At 34.3% G+C, this 23,491-nt stretch overlaps 1 protein-coding gene across 7 annotated transcripts in view; it reads left to right on the plus strand.

The window, feature by feature from the left end:
• The first annotated feature begins 312 nt into the window (after positions 1 to 312).
• tasp1 (taspase, threonine aspartase, 1) overlaps positions 313 to 23,491 on the plus strand; it is a 41,720-nt gene continuing 18,541 nt past the window's right edge. For all 7 annotated transcript variants that reach the window (XR_010895215.1, XM_067386589.1, XM_067386591.1 and 4 more), the window contains exons 1-10: positions 313 to 463; positions 828 to 1,021; positions 3,499 to 3,566; positions 4,251 to 4,319; positions 7,119 to 7,239; positions 7,795 to 7,879; positions 9,347 to 9,426; positions 11,098 to 11,183; positions 15,092 to 15,265; positions 16,705 to 16,783. Coding sequence is in view for 6 of the 7 variants with exons in the window: in XM_067386589.1 (XP_067242690.1) it covers positions 898 to 1,021; positions 3,499 to 3,566; positions 4,251 to 4,319; positions 7,119 to 7,239; positions 7,795 to 7,879; positions 9,347 to 9,426; positions 11,098 to 11,183; positions 15,092 to 15,265; positions 16,705 to 16,783 (886 nt within the window). In the remaining variant the exon portion in view is untranslated. The remainder of the gene's footprint in view (positions 464 to 827; positions 1,022 to 3,498; positions 3,567 to 4,250; positions 4,320 to 7,118; positions 7,240 to 7,794; positions 7,880 to 9,346; positions 9,427 to 11,097; positions 11,184 to 15,091; positions 15,266 to 16,704; positions 16,784 to 23,491) is intronic.

Genomic DNA, 23,491 nt, shown 5'->3' on the forward strand with positions numbered 1-23,491 from the left:
TAATAATGAAAGACAGTTTGAGCAACAATATAGATGTTTGAGATTAAACACATTTTGTAAAATTACATATGTTTTTGTACCATTTTCAACATGTTCTGTTTATGTACATTATTTTAAGCAACACTTACGTTTAAAAATACACAGAAATAGTTTAATTTTCTGTGTAAAAACTGTGCGTTGTCCTCTTTCTAATACAGGATGAAACGCAGTTCATGACTCTGCCTCAGGGGGGCGCTGCTGCAGTCATACGGTCACATGTGTCACTGAACCAGGAAGTATTTTGCTGTGACGAGAGCACATGCGCCGCTCATCATCATCACATCACATCACAATCATGCAGCAGACATACAACTACACTCATAATTTAATGCAATCTGTATGTGTGTGTTATCAGTAGAGATGCTGAACCATGCGTATGACTGTGGCGCTCTTCTGCCGTCATGCACCTGAAGTCTTCATGCGAGTGAGTTTTGCAGTCTTTATTCTTTCATTCTGTTTTGTAGGACTGAATTGCCAGTAGTTAATGTAGAGGCTATAAAAAGATTCTTAGCTGAATCTAATATAAGTTTTTGAGCAAACATAAGTTATTTCGTTTGTTGTGTTCCTCAAGGCATATTTCTTATCTGAAGTTTACTTCAGTTGAAGCAAGAAAATTTGAAGGGATGCATTACAATACAAGGAATCTGTCAAATCATTGTTGTAATTGTCAAAACGTGTATGTCATTATTACCAACTTAACTGACTTGGATATAAAATGTAATGGCCTATATTACTTTATATATACGTTGAATCTTCAAGGTATGATAACTCACTCTCTTTTCTTTCAGGACTTGAAGAATTGTATTGGAATTATGATTGAATGATGGGTCAAAATGCAAGCTACATTGAATACGGGTCATGGAAAATTTAGAAAACTCGACAGATTGCAAGGAGACTGTCTCTCCATTAAACAATTCAGGGTCTATACTGAACAGCACCGTCTCCCGTCATGAAGCTATGGGATTTGTGCTGGTGCATGCAGGTGAATTTCTGTCCCTTTGAGAATTATTTAGATATATCTTCAAGACATATCTGCATAAACATGTTTTGGCACAAAATGTAATTGTTACATGTTGAGTGAGTAATTGTGAAAAGAAAAAAGTTTATTTATTCACTCTTATGTCTTTCCAGACTAGTGTTTTTGTCCTTGGAACACCAAAGGAAAGATTTGAAGAAATTTCCTTTATAATAACACTTCATAATGGTTACGTCTGTCAAGCTTCAAAAGGAGCCAAAAAAAAAAAAAAAACACTGTATAAGTGCAAAAAAAAGAAGTCTATATGACTTTATTCCACTTCTTCTCAAAACATACAAAGCCTAACGGGCTGTTATTTGAAGTTATTACTTCAAATAATAATTGATAATTTCCCCTTTTGCTGCTTCTCTCAAATGTCATTCTCCATTCTGCATATTCAAACCAGCATGCCATTTTCAGTTTCAACATGGCCTTTGAAACAATGGCATTTGACGTTAAAGGGTTAGTTCACCCAAAAATGTAAATAATGTCATTTATTACTCACCTTCATGCCGTTCCACACCCGTAAGACCTTCGTTAATCTTCGGAACACAAATTAAGATATTTTTGTTGAAATTCGATGGCTCAGTGAGGGCTGCATTAGCCAGCAATGACATTTCCTCTCTCAAGATCCATTAATGTACTAAAAACATTTTTAAATCAGTTCATGTGAGTACAGTGACGAGAATATTTTTGGTGCGCCAAAAAAACCCAAAATTATGACTTATGTAGTGATAGCCGATTTCAAAACAGTGCTTCATGAAGCTTCGGAGCGTTATGAGTCAGCGTGTCGAATCAGTTGTTCGGAGCGTCAAAGTCAGGTGATTTCAGCTGTTTGACACGTGATCCGAATCATGATTCGACACGCTGACTCATAACGCTCCGAAGCTTCATGAAGCAGTGTTTTGAAATAGGCCATCACTACATAAGTCATTATTTAGTTTTTTTGGCACACCAAAAATATTCTAGTCGCTTTATAATATTAATATTGAACCACTGTACTCACATGAACCGATTTAAATATGTTTATTGAGAGAGGAAATATCATTGCTGTTAATGCAGGCCTCACTGAGCCATCGGATTTCAACAAAAAAATCTTAATTTGTGTTCTGAAGATGAACGAAGGTCTTACGGGTGTGGAACGGCATGAGGGTGAGTAATAAATGACATTATTTACATTTTTGGGTGAACTAACCCTTTAATGATGTTAGGGATGTGCAACGATTAATCACGATTAATCATTTGGAAAACAAAAGTCTGTGTTTACATAATATATGTGTGTGTTCTGTGTATAATAATTATGTATATATAAATACAGACATGTATATATTTAAGAAAAATGTCAGATTTGTATATAAAATATTTATATTTATATGTAATATAAAAAATATATATTTAAACATGCATATATTTCTTAAATTTATACATGTATGTGTGTGTGTGTGTGTATATATATATATATATATATATATATATATATATATATATATATATATACAAATATATATACATACATACAAATATATATACATACATACATACATACATACATAATTACTATACACAGAACACACACACATATTACGTAAACAGACTTTTATTTTGCAAACGATTAATCACGATTAATCGTTGCACATCCCTAAATGATGTCAACATGGATGAATGGGATTTAAGAGGTTTGAATTTTTTTTTAACGGTCATCAATAGTCTTAAATTTAGTATAGCTTCTGAAGTCTTCTGAAGACTGTTAATATAAGGACTAGGGCTGTCAAATGATTAATCGTGATTAATCGCATACAAAATAAAAGTTTGAGTTTGGATAATATATGTGTGAGTAATGTATGTAATTAATATGTATATATAAATACACAAATTAATGTACTGTATATATTTAAGAGAAATATTTTATATACAAAAAATGTATTTATATATAATATAAATTATATAAAAATATAAATAAATACATATACTTGTAAATATTTCTCAAATATATACATGGATGTGATTGTATTTATATATACGTTATAATTACACATAGTACACCCACATATATTAGCCAAACTCAAACTTTTATTTTGTATGTGATTAATCATTTGACAGCCCTAATAAGGACTATGTATATGGTACTTTTTTTGTCTTTTCTTCAACTTGACAGAGGGTTACTATGAATTGTCATTGTATGGAAAAGAATGGGGAAAAAAATAACCCATGGGTTTTGATTGACAGGAAGGTGATTAAATAAGAATGCTAAACTTTTCTGGCAAACAGTTTTTGTAAAGTTTGAAGAGAAAACGAATGGATCAAACAGACTTTTCATGTATAATCGCAAGAAAATGACTTCTAAAAAAAACAATCTCATGAGACGAGCAAAACTACAGAGTGGTAACAGCTGAAGAACCTCACTTGTAAGAAATGTCTTATTTTGATGATTTTTATCTCCACAGGGGCAGGGTATCATTCAGAATCCAAAGCCAAGGAATACAAACATGTGTGCAAGAGAGCTTGCCAGAGAGTGAGTTGCATGTGATTCTTTTTTCAAAACTTGAAGCCTTAAGGTACTTCTGCATTTCTGCTGTGCCCTGTAACCTTTGGATAGCTCTGCCAGAGGTCACGTCAACAAGATGTCAGTTGAATGATATAATCAACTTTCCTTCCCAGCTCAGTTTGCATGATTTCAGATATGTATTATGTAACATTTTTAACATGCATATGAATTCCTTCTTGCTTACTTTTGCAGACTGTTATTATATTGTCAGTATACAAAATTTAAGATATGCTAACAAAAATCTTTTGCAGCGTAAAGTAATGCATAGTTTGGCAAGTTGCAATGCAGTGCTTTTCCTTGTCTAGAGTGCCGTGTAAAGGATGAAAAGAAGGGATCAGGCTCGAGTAAAACACCTGTGCCAGGGAATTTGAGTTATGTGTTGATAACATGACACCAGCAGCGACCCGCGAGCTGCTGCCCGGCTTAATATACCATTCCACACCCTCTGCTTGAAGCTTGTCATGTGGAAAACACTGCAGCTTTATTATTTATTATAATCTCTTGGTATTTGATTATCATATATTTTATGTTTTGTCTAGATTATTTTAGTGTGATCTTTTCTGCATAAAGCTTCAGAATCCTGAAGTAGAGCAGAACAGTCACTGGCAGACATGAGGTTGCTGTCATCCGTTGTGATTTAATGTGTTTCAGGCTGTGGACAGGCTCAGAGCTGGAGGATTGGCGCTGGAGGCAGTGACAGCAGCTCTTTTAGAGCTAGAGGTGATGGTGGATCACAACAACTGAATAGACTCACAAAGAAAATGGAAATGAAATGCATAGTAAACATTTCAGATATTAATGGGATGGCAAGGAAGTCAAATTCAACTATCTATAAAAATGTTAATAGTTTGAATTGGCTTTAATTTTTACAATTTTAGCTTAGTTTTAATAAGTTTATGTTGTGTTTTTTTTTTATGTTGTGTGTCTTTTATAGCTTTAATTAATTTTAATTTCAGTTTAGTACTTCTTCCAGTTAGTTGTCAAGGCAGTATTTCTAATTTTCTTTTAAGTTTAAGTTTTAATTGATTTTAATAGTTTTAATTAACTTTTTTATTTCAGCTTTATTTCAGTTACCCTTAACATTTTTAGTTTTAGTTTACAATAATAAGACTGAAGGGATTGTACTGTTGTCTAACAAAATTACGTTTTTTGAGCTGAAGAAACATCTTTCCAAAAAGCTTTCAGTATACAGAAAAAATCTATAAAACAGTTTTGAAAGTATGAATTGTAAAAATTACTTGTGATCTAGGACCTTTTATACAATGCATGCCATTGTAAAGACTGTAAGCCTATCCCTAGTCTAGTTTTGATCTGCGTAAAATTCAATATAGCGTTTACACTGACTCTGACATTTCCACAAATTTCTTCAGTGTTCTGGCACTAACATGCCATGTCAGACCACTCAAACAGGGCAGTGCTTTGAAAGCGCTTCAGCGTTTAGACTTCTCAGGGAGAGCAACCTATGAATGACTTGCTTATAGTTGTGACTGCATATCAAGCTGGGAAAAGAAAACATAACATTTAACATAAACATATTTTAAAACTATAATGTGACAAATTTAGGAATTTTTCTGTGTGTTTCCAGTGGTGGACGAAGTACACATCTCAACTACTTGAGTAAAAGTACAGACATCCTAATAAAACTCCAGTAAAAGTATTAAGTACTCCTTTTCAATTTTATTTGAGTAAAAGTACAGAAGTACCTGTTTTTTTTAATGTACTTAAGTATTAAAAGTAAAAAATACTGATTGATGAATGTCAGCTCGGTCTGACATTATTATGAATTGTCAAGTTGCCAGCACTAGTCAATAAGGAAGTTTATGTAGACAAAAAGTATTGGTCTGCAAATAAGAAAACATTTTATTTTATTACCAAATCTTGTCATACAGTGATAACTATTACTGATAATTCAAGTGCACAAACAAGTAAAAATTACCGTATAGTATCTAAAAAAAAAAAAAAAAAGAGGAAAAACTAAAAATTTATAAAAGTGCTGTGCAAACATACTAATTTTATATTATTTGAAGCTGCTATGACAGTGGGGAACATGCATGGGCGTTAATTTGCATTATTTTAATGTTATGTTTAGTGTTTACCTAAAACCTGTCCCTTTCAGATGGTAATACACAAATGTGGACATGTTCACAATCAAGCATTTCATACAGTGGGTTTTAAATAGCTTGACCTTTTACAAACGGTTGTTTTTCTTTAAACAACTGACAGTCATCCTAAAATTCTGCATTAGTAACTTTCTTTTTCGAGCGTTAGTCACACACGTTCTTAAGCTCTGAGGATGATCCAGTTCTTGGCTCATTTTGAGTCATACTTGTGAATTCAGTGAATTGTTAACTGGAGACTCACTCTGTCCTGATCACTTGAATCGGATCAGTCCAATTCACACATAAAATGTTCAGTGCATTTTGTGAGTGATTTAACAGGTTAAAGGGTTAGTTCACCCCGAATTGAAAATTCTGTCATTTATTTCTTACCCTCATGTCGTTCTAAGACCTTCGTTAATCTTCAGAATACAAATTATGATATTTTTGTTGAAATCCGATGGCTCAGTGAGGCCTCCATAGGGAGCAATGTCACTTCCTCTGTCAAGATCCATAATTGTACTAAAACATATTTAAATCAGTTCATGTGAGCACAGTGGCTCAATATTAATATTATAAAGCAACGAGTATACTTTTGGTGCGGCAAAAAACAAAAACAAAATAACGACTTATTTAGTGATGGCCGATTTCAAAACAATGCTTCAGAAAGCATCGGAGCATTGTGAATCTGTGTGTCGAATCTGCAGTTCGGAGCGCCAAAGTCACGTGATTTCAGCAGTTTGGCGGTTTGACCCACGATCCGATTCATGATTCGATACACTGATTCATTTATGCTCTGAATCTTCCTGAAGCAGTGTTTTGAAATCGGCAATCACTAAATAAGTCGTTATTTTGTTTTTTTGCCGCACCAAAAGTATTTGCGTCGCTTTATAATATTAATATTGAGCCACTGTGCTCACATGAACTGATTTGTTGATGTTTTTAGTACCTTTATGGATCTTGACAGAGGAAGTGACATTGCTCCCTATGGAGGCCTCACGGAGCCATCGGATTTCAACTAAAATATCTTAATTTGTGTTCCAAAGATTAACGAAGGTCTTATGGGTGTGAAACGACTTGAGGGTAAGTAATAAATGACAGAATTTTCATTTTTGGGTGAACTAACCCTTTAAGTGAAAAGAATCAGCACTACTGTCGTGTCTCGGAGCAGTGACATTTTCTTCAGTTCAAAATAACAAGGAACAACATGTTTTTATGAAATATATAATGGAGTAAAAAGTAAAATTTTATGCTTTGGAATCTTGTAAAGTAAAAGTTTCCCAAAATATAAATACTCAGATTATGTAATAAAGATTAATGAAGTAGAAATACTTTGTTACTGTCCACTGCTTGTTTCTATTTTTTTTTTTTTTTTTAGAAGAGAAAGAAATTGACCTTAAGGTTGATGTTTATTTATTAACAGGACTCCCCGTTCACCAATGCGGGTACCGGTTCCAACCTGAACATCTCGGGTGAGATTGAGTGTGATGCCAGCATCATGGATGGGAAGTCCTTAAACTATGGAGCCGTTGGAGCCTTGAGTGGTGGGTGCTCTTAGAAACATCGGCGAAGCTGGTTTGAGCTTTTTGTCATGTGATGATGGTGCTATTCGAATTTCAAGCATGACATATAAAGGCCGACCTCCTCAGCCTTTTATTGGCATGTGGCTAATTGAATTTAGTGTGTACAAGAATGATAAAATGCAAGACTAAAATATGTTTTTCCCCCCATTTGTTTATTTCGATGATAAATGTAAAGGTTATAAATAATTTTGGTGTTGATTTTGGCCTTGATCTATGTCACATTGTCTATTTCTTATCACTCAAAACTAATTGAGGCGTAAAACAGGACCGATTCTACCCAATCAACCTGTTGCCATGTTGGTTAAAACGAGCGCAACTTGATTTGACATGCAGTGTCTTGAAATATTCTGCTCATCCACATAAAATATAAAGAAATATCTAGTCTCACACTGATATTAGTGAAACATGTTAATTTTCTTCTTTTTGGTGCAATAAACTCTGCATTATCCTTTTTTCATCTACCATATTTAAAGCTGTATTGAGCAAATGTGATACTGATGCTGCTCTTTCTATCAGGAATCAAGAACCCAGTGCTGGTAGCCAGAAGACTATTAAGTGAAACTCAGAAGGGGAAGCTATCAGCTGGCAGGATCCCTCCCTGGTGAGCTGAGCTCTCTGATGTTGGCTTCCCGGTTATCAGCTTAGACATATACACAGTCTGACATACTTCATTGATGCCTCAGGGAAAGTATTCTGGTGTAAAACAGCAGCATTTCAATCAGAATATTCAAAGAATACACAAACAAGAACTAACTTTGTGCAAGACAAAACATGCTTGGACTAAATGCATTTATCTTGTTGTGACAAATGCAGCAAGTGTATTTTCTTAGCTACAGGAAATAGGTGCCGATCATAGATTAAGACATTTTCTGTAGGTGATCGCAGTGGCCTCAAAAGTATTTACTTATGCCACATTCATTAGATAACAAAATATTGCACCAAGTTGCATTTATTTTAAGATAACTCAAAAACACTTTCCAAACAAACATATTACAAACAATAATTATTATTTTTGAAAGAAGTCTGCATTTATTTGATCAAAAATGCTATAAAATAGTAAAATTTAAGTCATTTATATTTAGGGCTGTCGATTTGATGTGTTAATTTAATTAATTAGTTATGGGGAAAAGATAACGTGTTAAAGAATAAAAATAACGTGTTAAAAATATACTGACTTTATACAACAGTTCAATAAAGTTATATTGTTAATTTAGACTATGAAAATATTGCCTAGAAGTCCGAGCAGAACTGTTGTATGTCTTTGAGCAACAGACTGCCGTGTTTCTGAATTAATCTGCGTTTTGAACAAATCATTCGGGTGAACCAATGATTCAATGGCCCATTCATAAAGAGAGCCATTTACTTAATTCCTGAATGAATAAGCTGTTTGAATGAATGACTCAAAGACTTACTCATTAAGACAATTACTTCCACCTACTGGCAGTTTTAGTTTCTTTTTTAGATCTTATTTGAATATTTCATATTCATATTTCCTTATTAATATATATTAAAAAAAAAAAAAAAAAAAACATTAAAGGTATAGTTCACCAAAAAAAAAAAAAAGAAAATTCTTTCTTCATTTACTCTTATGGTCTCATGGTCACTGTAGCCTAAAGTTTGTGTAATAAATTCTGTGTTGATTCAAATAAAACATTTTTTAACATTTGATGCTCTTCTCATTTAACTCAATAATGACTTTAAATTATCTTTTGGAGATAATTTCTCATCCAAATTTGATGTGCAATTAATTTGCGAATTAATTTATCATTACATTGTATAATTAATCAAATAAAAAAAATTATATATAAAAATATATAAAAACATATATTTGTATATTAATTAAATGTATATATAAAAAAAATTATATATATATATATATATATATATATATATATATATATATATATATATATATATATATATATATATATCCTGAAAAAGGCATGTGTCTTTTTTTTTCTCTTTTTTCTGAGTTTAAAGTTAAAACAGGAAACATTCGGTATAAAATAACATTTTGAAATGTGATAAAATTGCTCCTTTTATGTAAATCACATCTCTACTTTGTCAGTTTTTTAGTGGGCAAAGGAGCAGAACAGTGGGCTGTCAGCCATGGTATCCCAGCATGCCCTACAGAGAAGATGACCACCAGTGAGTATCAGACCACCCAAACTCTTCTTTCAGCTGCTTTGACTGCAGTGTTTTTATTAGATTTGTATGTATTAATAAAGATTAGGACACGTCTTTGGATTACTGAAGATTGTGAACCACATAATCACTCTTATTGGTGAAAGAAGCTAAAAAGTTCAATTAGAAATTGGAAAGTGACTTTAAATCCCGTTATTTTCCATAATTAGGGGAAAACAGGAGGTGAAATGTTAAAAGGCTCACATATTTTCAGTAAATTTCTCTTTTAAGAAACACAGTAGAGGCCGTTTTTAAGTTAAATGAAAGGTCTTAAGTAAGCAACAAGATTCCCTGTTTGGATCTGTAAGGTGTGACTGGCATCCAGATTACTTTAATAGAAGAGCATGCGGTTTTATTCTCTCATATAATGCAATGAGGTTTTGTTTGAGGCCTGCAGTGGAGTTTTAACCTGTTACACACCACTTTCACAATGACTTTTATCTGTAATCAGTTATTGGTGTTCATATTATTCTAAATAATTAATTATTACTGTAAAAGAAATTTGTTTATAGCATGTTTTTATACTAGTGAGACATGTGCTAGTGTGTGTGGCATTTAGAACCTTTTAATTTTATGCTATCTATTTTGGTTTTATGTTCATTTTATACTTGAATGTATAAGATTAAGGTTTAAAAACTCTGCCATTGACATAATTGTTCAGCATTCAAATTGTTACCAGCAGCAATGATGTAATTCTTTTAGACTCTAGTTTCCATGCTGAATTGTGATTGTCCGTATTCATTCGATATATTTTACCATTTAGCTACATGTTGATTATTGAGTGAAACCTAAATGCAAACAAGACTCACTAATTGTCAATGGCATTTACAAAGTGGCTCTGATGCAGCATTTTATTTCAACAGTGCCTTGAAAGCACTTGTATTTCTGAATACAATGAATGAAAATCTAGCCTAGTTCTTATTGTCCTTTAACTGAATTCCCCCAGGTTATTTACAGTTTTATTGAAGTATACTAGATGAGGAATCTGTTATTGAGGTTTTTACCAAAACTGCTGCCTTTTATCTCAGTTGTAAGTCTTGACAGTCACACGTAATAATTTAATTGATTAATGATTGGCAAGAAGGCATGTGATCTCATCTGTTGGAGTATTTTTAAGCCATTGACTAAGTGTTATTTTTACCATCCCTAATTGCATTCCATTCAATTCTGCAAAATGACTTAATTGTGCCCATTTCTTTGATTAAGAGATTTTCACAGGAGTGGAACGCAGTGTTTGGTAAACAATGGCTTCTATACTTTAATAGAGGGCCCCATGCCGTGTGTCAGATAGAGATAGAGTGTGTGTTGTCAGTGTTGGAAATGATCTGATGCCAAAACCATGACCTCACTCCAACACATGTCCCATTATTTAAGGAGACTTTGAGGATTTCAACCACATTTCCACCAATAGACTGATTTATTGTGAGAATAAAGGCTCCCCCGCCAAACACACACCCTTTGCTGCAATATATTATCATGAAAAATAATACTAATAATCTAAGCAATAAGGCCACGGGAGCAAAACATTTGTCAGCATTTAGTGGGTCTTGCACACAAAGTTTTTTTTTTATTGGAAGTCAAAGCAGTGGAGTAAAATCTATTATTGACTGTCATGCCTTTTTCAACACATTACAGAGTTCAGTTTGTCAGGCTACAAGAGGAACAAAAGGAAGATGGAGCTGGCAGAGCAGGTTGAGACGAAGAGGAGAAAACAATCTAGTGTGAGTGAATGTCCAAAATGATTGAGTCACTGCTATCATTTTCTACTCATGTTGTACAATGACATCCCATACTTGTAGCAATAGCCATCAATACATTGTATTGGTCAAAACTATCGATTTTTCTTTTATGCCAAAAATCATAAGGATATTATATAAGTAAAGATTATGTTCCATGAAGATATTTTGTAAATTTCCTACCATAAATATATAAAAAATGTATTTTTGTGAGTGGATATGTGTTGCTAAGGTCTTCATTTGGACAGCTTTAAAGGCGATTTTCTCAATATTTTAATTATTTTTTTTTTGCACCCTCAGATTCCAGATTTTCAAATATTTGTATCTCGGCCAAATATTGTCCTATCCTAACAAATTATCGTAACATAATTATTATTTTTTATTCAGCTTTCAGATGATGTATAAATCTCAATTGCAAAAAAATTGACCATTATGGTTTTATGGTCCAGGCTCACATGTGCACAAAACCAAACTATTTACATTGTTAATAGTAATATAAATGTAATAATTAAAATAATAATAAATACTATAATATTGAATTATATTATTATTATTATTATTATTATTATTATTAACCAAAATATACTATACCTTTTTTAATATAATAATTACATTAAATATATTTATATTAAGTAAATGCTATAATATTCACTGTTGTAATTATTATTATTATTATAAAAAAAAAATATATATAAAAATATTTATTCTATATTAATTTAATTATTATATTAATAGTTATACTTACGTGGAATAAATTATGCAGTTGTCATATGGACAAAAATATTCATTTTGAACACTGTGATTAACACTGATTTAAAATCAGTATACCTTTATGTGGAGAGGACCAATGAAATTTCAGTGTGGGCGGGGCTACTCAGCCTGGCTTCAGAAATAGAAACCAAGCTGCCGTCAAAATGTCATGTCCTTTGTCGGTCTGGATCAGACTCAATTTTAGGAGTTTCTTTTTTGAGTTTTTTTAATAAAAGGGATAACTTTTAACATTCAGGATATGCTGTAGATTTTTGACATATGCGCTCTTTAAACTCAAATTAAAAAAAAACTAAATATGCAAGTTTCTCCTATAAATGCTCCATGATCTATAGGTTTCCACCCTCCCATTCAGTTCAACACATTTAATTAGGCCTAAACACAGTGCAGCGGAGGCATTTGCTCTGACATTATTACTCGACTGATAACAGGATCTGCATCTGTTCAGTCCTTTAATTCAAAACCACCACATATACCCAGAGGAGGAAACCCATTGGGTAATGACGACCTTGAAAGGGGGGTGTGGAGACCTCAATTACTCACAATCACAGGAAACGCACATACGTATACTTACTGCACTGCTGACATGGCACTGCACACAAGGAATTTGACTTGGGTGACACAGTTCTCTGATGCTCTTTTGTAGCTTCTTGTCAGTGACCTGAAAAGCATGAGTTCACCAGGTAGACATGAAAATGTTTTATCCATTTACTTAATTAATAATTATAATTAATTTGCAGACCATTTATGTCTCATTTTAAAGAAACAAAAATCACATGTTTATGTCTTTGTGATTGAGGCCTCATGAATGTTGTAGGAGTTTGAAGACAATCGCAGATGCGATATGAGACCATCGTGCTTCAGCGCCACCTCCATCCTGCCGTCCAATCTCCCGTGCCCACATCTTGAAGTTATTTCACAGAATTATTTCCCGTAATGTGCTTGAACATGTTAGCGTCTCTCCTACTTTTTTGGTACATTTTCAAGGAAGCGATTTGACAGGTACACATGGAATGCAGGTGTCGAGGGAAAATGTCTTCCAGCACAGATCCATCCGTGATGTGACGCTTGTGTGGTCCCAATGAGAAAGCGAAACGTGGGTCACTCATGGGTCATTAGTTGAATTACAGTGTCTGAAAATGTGGGCGAAGTGTTATTCGTCAGGAAAGACAAATAAGTCGCAGTCTAACTTGGTTCGGTAAATGTGGTATTTGTGTTCGGAGTTCGAACCTTGTACGGTTTGTTTTAAAGATAGCATCAGTTTGAAGTGAGTGATCGCTGTTGGCTCTTTCTGCATGAATGATCTGCGCCTCTGGGATGCCACATGGTCTTTCTTCCTTCAGTTCAGTTCAGTGAAGACTTTTCTCAAGAGCTATGCATTAAATGGTCATTAAGATAACAACACATCCCCCAGTCTCCTCTCAAGTGGCCTGTGGTTCGTTTGATTTTATAAGTGCCATATTTATTGTTTTACTGGGGGTGTAATGCATTTGTATAGCATGGATGGCCTGGGGTCTAGGGGTTCTCGCTTAAGTTTAATGCATTTAACATGGTTCTCAGAATTAAGATGTTTCTGTAACTTCTTTTGTGAGTGAGTGGGTGCACTTGTGCTTTAAAGAAATATGACTTTCCCACAGTTGTAGGAAACTTGGGAAAATATTAGGGAATCTTATTTTGTTTTATGTCATTGGAGTTTTCAAGTGTTTTTAGAACTTTTAAGTGTCTTAGATGTTTGCACAGTGAGGGCTTCTGAGAAAAAAGTAATTGCTGGATTTGCAGAAGTTTGCAAGGTTCATGGCAACTTTTGTATCTTATAATAGTTTTGCACGGCCAGGCATTAACGTGGGGTGAAAGGCAAGGTGCTTAATAACATTTGGGGGTTAATTAAATCAGTTTGAGACATATATCTCGGAAGCCCAGGCTTAGTGCCGCCCATGTTTCCGTACCTGGAAATATCATTAAATTAAGTGAGGTCTTAATTTCTACTGTAAAAACTATGTATTGTTAAACAATCAGTTTATTTTTTTAAATATATTATTAAAAAATGGTACATGAGATATACATTAGAATCTGCTTGAAAATTCTCCAAAAAATGGAGAGAGAGAGAAAAAAAACTAAACTAATCATGAGCAATCGGGAATTCATCAGTGAAAAAGTATGAAAAACCCAGAGAACAATTTTTATTTTTTTACAGAAAAAGTTGGAAACATTTTAACTTCCCTCTTAAAGCTGATTAAAGATTTTTACCAACTTGCTTTCATGACACAACAAAATAGAGACAGAATCTTTTTTATTAAGACATAAAGGTTATACAAACAGCTACCCATAAAGGAGAGGAAAATTGATGCTCCCCTTTGGAAAGGTCTGTGAGCAGATGTTGTACTGAAGTTGATTTTATCAGATTTATCGTTGATGGTGAGATCAATAATAATAACATTCTGTTTTAGCCTGTTCGCTCATATTTTACAAAAAAGTTATTGCATGTAATAATTAGCCAAGGTCTGAAGATCCATGGCCTAGTAATGACACTCTGTTCATGGGAAGATGGAATTATAAATTATAAGACATCACGTCCCCTTCTGCAGTTTCCCAGGATCAGCCAATTTGTCAAGCGGCTCCATGACTCTTTCAGTCCACATCAACTTTCTTTCCAAAGTACACAGCAATCAGCAAATGAAAACAGTCCTTTAAAAATGACCACTTTACTCATTATAAATGAGAGCATGAGGATCATTTTTCAGATGCTGATATGTAATTGGACTTTATTTGCTCAAGCTAGATAGCTGCTACGTGTATTTCAGTTCCTCAGTTTGACAAAGTTCAAGTTTGGTTATGGTAGCCAGCTGGGTTTGAAAGCCTACTTCATAGACTGAAAAAAAAAGAGAAAAAAAAGCAATGTTCAGTGCGTTTCAATCTAGTATTAATCTTGGCTTCGGAAATGTCTTTTTTGAAGTTGCCAGTAACCACAGCCTCTTTGTTCCTCTTTTTTTGGCCTACGGTTTAGCATGACAATGCATTAACACTTAAATTTTATTTTTGATTTCAGGATGTTAGACTGGAGAAAAGTGCTGTTTATTATCTGTGTGCGATAGGAAATTCTAATTGAATGGCAATTGTGTGCGCAGGAGAACGATTTTGGCTGCTTGGAGCCAGTAGGAGACATCATGGTGGAAGGTGAGGAGAATAACTCGGCCTGTCTGGATACAGTTGGTGCGGTCGTAGTGGATCGGGAAGGGAATGTGGCGGCTGCGGTATCCAGCGGAGGGCTGGCCATGAAACACCCGGGTCGGGTTGGACAGGTGACCTCTCTGAAGTCTGATCATATTTCATTTGACCATCATGCTGGATATTAAATAAAATAGCATGGTGTTTATGTAGCATATTTTGAGCTCTTTATTTATAGGGGACTTTTCATAATTAAAGGGTTAATTCACTCAAAAATTAAAATTATCCCATAATTTACTCACCCTCAAGCCATCCTAGGTGTATATGACTTTCTTATTTCAGTCAAACATAATCGTGTTTATATTAAAAAATATATGGGCTCTTCCAAGCTTTATAATGGGAGTGAATAGTAACCGATAATTTGAAGCCCAAAAAAGCACATTCGTCCATCATAAAATTAATCCATTTGGCTCCAGGGGGTTAATAAAGGCCTTCTGAAGTGAAGTGGTGTGTTATTGTAAGAAAAATATCCATATTTATAACTTTATAAAGTAGAATCACTGGCTTACGTACACAAGTTGTTTCCGGCGGAATAGTGAACTTTGACCTGATGCATATGCACAGAAGCTCAGAGGATAGAGTAAAACAAAACACCAGCCACTAATTAGAAGTCTTAAACAAGAATTTTTAAAGAGAAACGTGATTATAGTGTTTAAAGTTATAAATATGGATATTTTTCAAAAACGCATCGATTTTCTTCAGAAGGCCTTTATTAACCCCCTGGAGCCATATGGATTACATTTATGATGGATGGATGTGCTTTTTTTTTGGGCTTCAAAATCTTGGTTACTATTCATTCCCATTATTAAGCTTGGAAGAGCCAGAATATTTTTAATATAACTCAGATTGTGTTTGGCTGAAAGAAGAAAGTCATATACACCTAGGATGGCTTGAGGGTGAGTAAATTATGAGGTAATTTTCATTGTTGGCCTTTTTCAGGCCTATTCACTCTGAGCACAAATTTTTAGCACAACATGATGCACCATTACATTACTGTTCAAAAGTTTGCTCATAATATTATTTTTAAGGCTGCATTTATTTGAACAAACATACAGTAAAAAGAGTAATATTGTGAAATATTAAATCGAAGATAATTGTTTTATATTGTAATAAGCTGATTTTGTGCTTTAAGAATTTTTTTATTATTATTATCAATTTGAAAACAGTTTTTGTGGAAAGCATGATACTTTTTCAGGATTTTTTAATGAATAGAAAGTTCAAAAGAACTAGTAATACTATTGGAATAGTACTTTTTCTAACAATGTAGAAAGTCTTTACTGTCACTTATGATAAATTTAATGCACCTTTGCTGAATAAAATTATTTCTTTAAAAATAAATCATATGCTGAAATTAGATAATTTCACAGTGTAGGTTATAAGTGCTTTATAAACAGGTTAGATGTGTAATCATAAAATGTTTTAATTTATTGAACTTTATTTAATTTGTTTAACATAACTGCAGCCGACATATTCTTATTCAACATATTTTTCTTCAAATCTTTCTGTGTCTCAGGCTGCTCACTATGGGTGTGGCTGCTGGGCTGAAAACGCCCGAGACGTCAGCCTTTACTCTACAGCTGTGAGTACCTCAGGTATCAAACACACCAGAGTCATATTAGTGTGACATTACTGTACATTTACTGCTTTTTGACAGGCTTTGCAAGGGTTCAGTTGGTCACTTTTAGGTCACTATTTAAGAAATTTGTGCACAAATACAGTTGATAAAAATATCTCATTTGTAGCGAGAAACTGTACTGCATGAAACATTTGAAACATGTAGTAAAAACGCATATCAATCAAGCTGTCATTTTCGATTCATTCTTTGGCCCTGATATGGATGTCAATCCTTCCCTCCAACATCTTATTGTCATTAGCCAGTGGCTTAGTAGGGACATATTTCAAGAGCAAAAAAAAAGCGCTTTTCTGCTTTACTTGGGATTCCTGCCGTGAGCGGGCCCCAAGGCCGCGCACTGGATGTTTTAAACTAATGCTTTCTGTCACATGAATAAAACAAGCTTTTCTTCCTTATATTGCCTGTGCCCTAGTCAATAGGCCACAGACATTATTCACATCCCCATACAACACATACAAGCGTGCATGGCCATTGTGCCCATAGAGGATGTCTGAATTTCTTAAAGCAGTAATGATAAAAGACAGATTGTTATTCATGGCTAGACATGGAAGAGGACAAGATGATTATGTTTGAATAGATGCTATAGGAGCTATTCTCTTCAGATCAAGATAAAAGTAAAGATGAAATCTGTGTTTGGCTGTATACATCACATCACAACACATCATTCCTTTCATGTATGTACAATATGTGACCCTGGACCGGGTATATTTGTAGCAATAGCCAACAATACATTGTATGGGTCAAAATGATCGATTTTTCTTTTATGTGAAAAATCATTAGGATATTAAGTAAAGATCATGCTCCATGAATATATTTTGTGAATTTCCTACCGGAAATATATAAAAAAATATATTTTTGTGAGTGGATATACATTGCTAAGGACTTCATTTGGACAAATTTAAAGGCAATTTTCTCAATATTTTTTCACAATTTTTTTTTTTTAGGCACCCTCAGATTCCAGATTTTCAAATAGTTGTATCAACCATACATCAATGGAAAGCTTATTTATCCAACTTTTTGGATATGAATATTCTTTTATCAACTAATGGCAAGATTCTGTCAGACATGCTTTGGCTTCATGGCTGATTGGGCAGGAGTGAACAGTAAAGTTGATGAAGATTTATTGTAAATTAAAATTTGTGCCTAAATTATATTACATAAAATACAACTGTCAGTACAGCTGTTCTTAACATTGATAATAATAAGAAATGTTCCCTGAGCTTCAAATCAGCATATTAGAATGATTTCTGAAGAATCATGTGACGTTGAAGACTGGAGTAATGATGCTGAAAATTTAGTTTGTTTTAAAATGTATTTAAAAAGAATGCAGTTAATTTAAATTATAGTAATATTTCACAATATTACTGTTTTTACTGTATTTTTGTTCAAATAAATTCTGCCTTTGTGAACATAAGCGACTTCTTATGTCTTACCAACCTCAAACATTTTAACAGTAGTGTATATAAATGTATTGTAATATTGTTATCTTGTTATTTGGGAGCATGTAAAGGGCTGAATTATGTGTGCACATACCTGATATCCATAGTGAGTGCATTGTGCATTATGTTGATGTTCCGCTTAATTTATCCCATCTCCCCTATCCAGTGCAATAAATTTGTACATACTTTAACAACCACGACATGGTGCATAACTGCACCTGTAACTTTATTATAATATTTCACAAGGCAGCGACATTGCTTTAACAACCAGACACCTTGTAAAAAGCTCTACTTGGCTTTGAATTGTCGAACTGTAGCCTCTGTTAATATTCTTCACCGTGCCATAATCACTTGCACAACTTTTAAAGAGTGCTACGTTAAGATGAAGGCCATATTTCATTTCTTTTTCTTCATCCTTTGTTCTGCGGCACCCTTGTGTGAAAGCACCTTTGGCCTGGCCTGAGCCTTGCAGTGAACACACACCTGGTTCAATGGAGAGAGACTGTGATTCATTCAAGCTTGACATGTTGCACAGGGGTGCAGCATGTATGATTTCCTCTGGTTAACAAATATATTATATATAAATCTATATTGCAGCAGGCCGGTCGCCAAAGGGGGGCGTTTCCCCCCCAGATGACACAACGTGCCCCCCCTAATCGTATGGTCATACAGCAAATTTATGATTTAGAGTAAAAACCTTATTTAACAAAGTATCTTGTTTACAATGTGTTTTTGCACCGTTGAGCAATGCAGCCAATCACAAACATATCTGTTGATTTCTTGAATCCAATGGCCAATCAGAGGTGTTTAAGTTTGCATTGCCGTTTTGAGCGGTGAGTGGATTCTGAGATTTGCACGCTTGCAAATATCCTTTCATTATAACAAACAATTACTTAAGAGATCCATTGCGGAGTCGGCTTTATTTATTTTAACAGAACTGCTAGAGATTGCGATGAAATAAGATGAGTGACAGCTTTTTAGTGTTTATAAAGGGAGCGTTCTTTGTGCGCTTTCTGAGATACCAAATCTGTGGTTTGTGAATGCAGATGATTTATTGACAAATAATTTATCAGCAGTGTTTATGACCTTCCCTGCAGTTGGTTCACCCTCCACCTATGATCAGAAAATGTAATATTTAATGCATTATTACACAAAAAAAGAACTTGAAACATAATTAGGCTATATTTATAAATGACTATCACTCGGAGAACCGCCGCCTTCAACTATTTTAATGGTGTGTGTAATGGTCTTTGTTACACATCAATATGCTACAGATGTACATATTTTATTGCTATTAGTTATGTATTTTTTTATCATTGTGTTGTCGGAGGAATTGAAATTTTTTTTTGTGTGCCTCCTGTTTACAAAATATATAGGGATGTTATTGTTTTGGTGAAAGTCTGTTTCTTGGATCATAATAATGTGTGCCCCCCTATGAAAACTAATTTCTATATTTTTAGGAAAAACTAATCATGCCTTACCCCCAAAGTGTTTTTTGTTCTTTCTATTATTCTTAATGCCAATTCTCTATATCTTCTTATCACGATAATAAAGTACATTTGGAAGAAAAAAAAAATTAAATAAAGGTTATTTTATTTTATGACGTAATGAGAATTCAGGGGAAAATTTTTGTTGTGAACATGAAACCATTATGCAACAAATCTTAATGGCATTAAAAAAATGTCATTATGTAATATACAGTTTCTCTTTTTTTTTTCTTCTTGATTTTAGATAAGAAATATTACCCAGACATGTTCTCGATAGCTTTTGTAAGATATACCCTATTGCTTGATTCAACAGGTTTGAAATATTACGAGCACTGTTTTACATGTGTGCTCCCTGTTGACATTTTTACTTTATAATCACACAAACTCATGTGCAACAGGCACGGAACCTACATTGTGTTTTGTGCCTCTTTGTTTTTGATCGTCCGCCATTCTGAAAACAAAAGCAGAATCACACATTTTATCACCTTCTCCCCCCATGGCTGTTTCAGCATGAATTTCTCTTTCATCCTTCTCAAAATTGAAAACTCATGGCAGTGAGGACAGGCCGTTCGAGTGTGCGCTCCAGCGGTGCACCTGCTTTTCATTTCCCAACTTAAAAGGCGTTCCTATCAAAAGGAGGAGAAAAACAATCATTCTGGCTTCATACTGACACAAAGAGCTCGTTTTCTCCCAGGTCAATCCTGTTAGTCTCTGCAGCACTCGTTGCGGTTTTGCTGAGGGCGGAAGGCAAGTCAGTGTTGATTTCTTTCGCCATGTTTGCCCGTTTCATGCCATCTCTGGTTTGTTGTGTTTTATTTACTTTCCACTGGAAATTGAGTTTGCACTATCATGGCACTGTTTGCTTGTTAAATTAACTGTTAACTTGTGGTATTTTTGCCAGTAACATCCATTTCCAAAGAGAGAACAAGAGGGTTTACGGTAACTTGAAAATAGTGAGCCAACAGTGGAGCCAGTCGTTCGTTCATTCTTTTGTTAAAACAACAAAAAAAGAAGAAAAGAAAAGAAATTAGCATCTAATTGTCATGGCAACAAACTCGCACAGAGTTTTGTTGTAGTTACCTGGTATTTTACGAGGCCCACGTTTGTGTTTACAGAAACAACATGCCTATTTTCTTAAGGCTTTATGGTTTCTTAGGCTTGAGCGGATGCCAGACATTTCATGTTCAAGGCATTTCTTTACACTCCCTCCCTTTTGAAAACTGACTGCTGTTTGCCTTTAAAAGGCAAATGACTGTGACTGTCTTTAGTGTCTTGACGGTGAGATTAACTATTTTTATGTTTTACATGTTCTTTTAACTAAGTTCTTGTGGGGACACCTAACTTGCCAAACAAATATATGTGTATATAAATACATTTAAAAATGTATTATATATATATTTATACTACGGTGCAATTATTTTCAGAGAAACGCACGGCTGAAGTAGTTCTAGGCAGGTCTTGACCGCATTGCAGTTTCATATCACTTTTCATATCACAATTTCAATAGGTCATACAGCCAATACAACCACAAAAGAAACAAAACCCACAATGACACCAACAAAGCAAATAAATATAGTAAACAAAATAAATGACAAATTATTGTCATGGTTTTTGCCACAAAATGTTTTATTGTGTCCTGAAAGAGCATACTCTCTCCCACACACTCTCTTTCAGACGAACACATATACTGTATAGTACGGACACACACTTGCATAGAAACGTTTTGTCAGCACTGCTCTGATGAATTAATCAGTAAAATAGTTTAGTAACTTAAAAGCTACATGGCATTTCTAACCACCGAGGTAATAACTGTGCGGTTCTTGAGGTATATAAAAAACGTATAGTTTCGCTATTAGGAGAGACAGTGCTGCCGTGTTATTACATGCTTATTTTTCTTTTTTTCTTTAACTTTTCCCCCTGCCCTTAGGTCTGATAAAATGACTCACTGTTCTCTTGTGATCAGGAAACAAATGGTGGTCCTCCTCTTCTTCCTCGAGTGTTTCAATATCACAGACACTGGAATTTAAAGGTGCCGTAGAACGTGTTTTCAGATGATGTAATATAAGTCTAAGGTGTCCCCTGAATGTGTCTGTGAAGTTTCAGCTCAAAATACACCATAGATTTTTTTTAATTCATTTTTTTAACAGCTTATTTTGGGGCATCATTAAATATGCACCGATTTAGGCTGCGGCCCCTTTAATTCCTCACGCTCCCCACCCCCGGAGCTCGCGCTTGCCTTAAACAGCATAAACAAAGTTCACACAGCTAATATAAGCCTCAAAATGTATCTTTACAAAGTGTTCGTCATGCAGATGTTTACATTTGATTCTGAATGAGTTTGATAGTGCTCCGTGGCTAAAGCTAACATTACACACTGTTGGAGAGATTTATAAAGAATGAAGTTGTGTTTATGAATGATACAGACTGCAAGTGTTTAATAATGAAAATAGCGACGGCTCTTGCCTCCGTGAATACAGTAAGAAACGATGGTAACTTTAACCACATTTAACAGTACATTAGCAACATGCTAACGAAACATTTAGAAAGACAATTTACAAATATGAATGAATGAATGGAGGCATTTTATATAGCGCATTCATATGTACTACTGTACACCCGAAGCGCTTTACAATCATATCAGGGATCTCTCCTCATCCACCACCAGTGTGCAGCATCCACTTGGATGATGCGACGGCAGCCACAGTACAACGGCGCCAGTACGCTCACCACACACCAGCTGAAGGTGGAGAGAGAGTGAAAGAGCCAATTGGGGTTGGGGATTATTAGGAGGCCATGATTGGTAGGGCCTATGGAGGGAATTTGGCCAGGACACCGGGGTTACACCCCTACTCTTTACGAGAAGTGCCATGGGATTTTTAATGACCGCAGAGAGTCAGGACCTCGGTTTAACATCTCATCCGAAATATCACAAAAAATATCATGTTATCATGGATCATGTCAGTTATTATTGCTCCATCTGCCATTTTTCGCTTGCTTACCTAGTCTGATGATTCAGCTGTGCACATCCAGACGTTAATACTGGCTGCCCTTGTGTATTGCCTTGAACATGAGCTGGCATATGCAAATATTGGGGTCGTACATATTAATGATCATAACTGTTACGTAAAAACAGTGGTGTTTAAGACTCGCTGTATGTCATTTCCATGTATTGAACTCTTGTTATTCAACTATGCCGAGGTAAATTCAATTTTTTATTCTAGGGCACCTTTAACATAATCATGATTTCAGTCTTGGCAGTTCATATTTAACTGTTTTGTACAGTTGTCACATCATAGACATTACATAAACTGACCCTGAAACAACCTATAATAGCCATCAAATATCTATTGCAGCCAATAAAAAAAAAATACATTGTAAATTATAAAAAAAAAAGTGCAACTGTAAAAAATGACAGCAGTCAGCATATCTATCTATCTATCTATCTATCTATCTATCTATCTATCTATCTATCTATCTATCTATCTATATCTATCTATATCTATCTATATCTATCTATATCTATCTATATCTATCTATATCTATCTATCTATCTATCTATATCTATCTATATCTATCTATCTATCTATCTATCTATCTATCTATCTATCTATCTATCTATCTATCTATCTATCTATCTATCTATCTATCTATCTATCTATCTATCTATCTGACATAAATGTCAATTTGCTTAGGCAGCATAAGAGTATTTGTACATTTTCACATTCAGAGAGGTTTATATGA

This window comes from Chanodichthys erythropterus, chromosome 5 (genome assembly GCF_024489055.1).
Source record: "Chanodichthys erythropterus isolate Z2021 chromosome 5, ASM2448905v1, whole genome shotgun sequence".
In the NCBI taxonomy this organism is placed as follows: Eukaryota; Metazoa; Chordata; class Actinopteri; order Cypriniformes; family Xenocyprididae; genus Chanodichthys; species Chanodichthys erythropterus.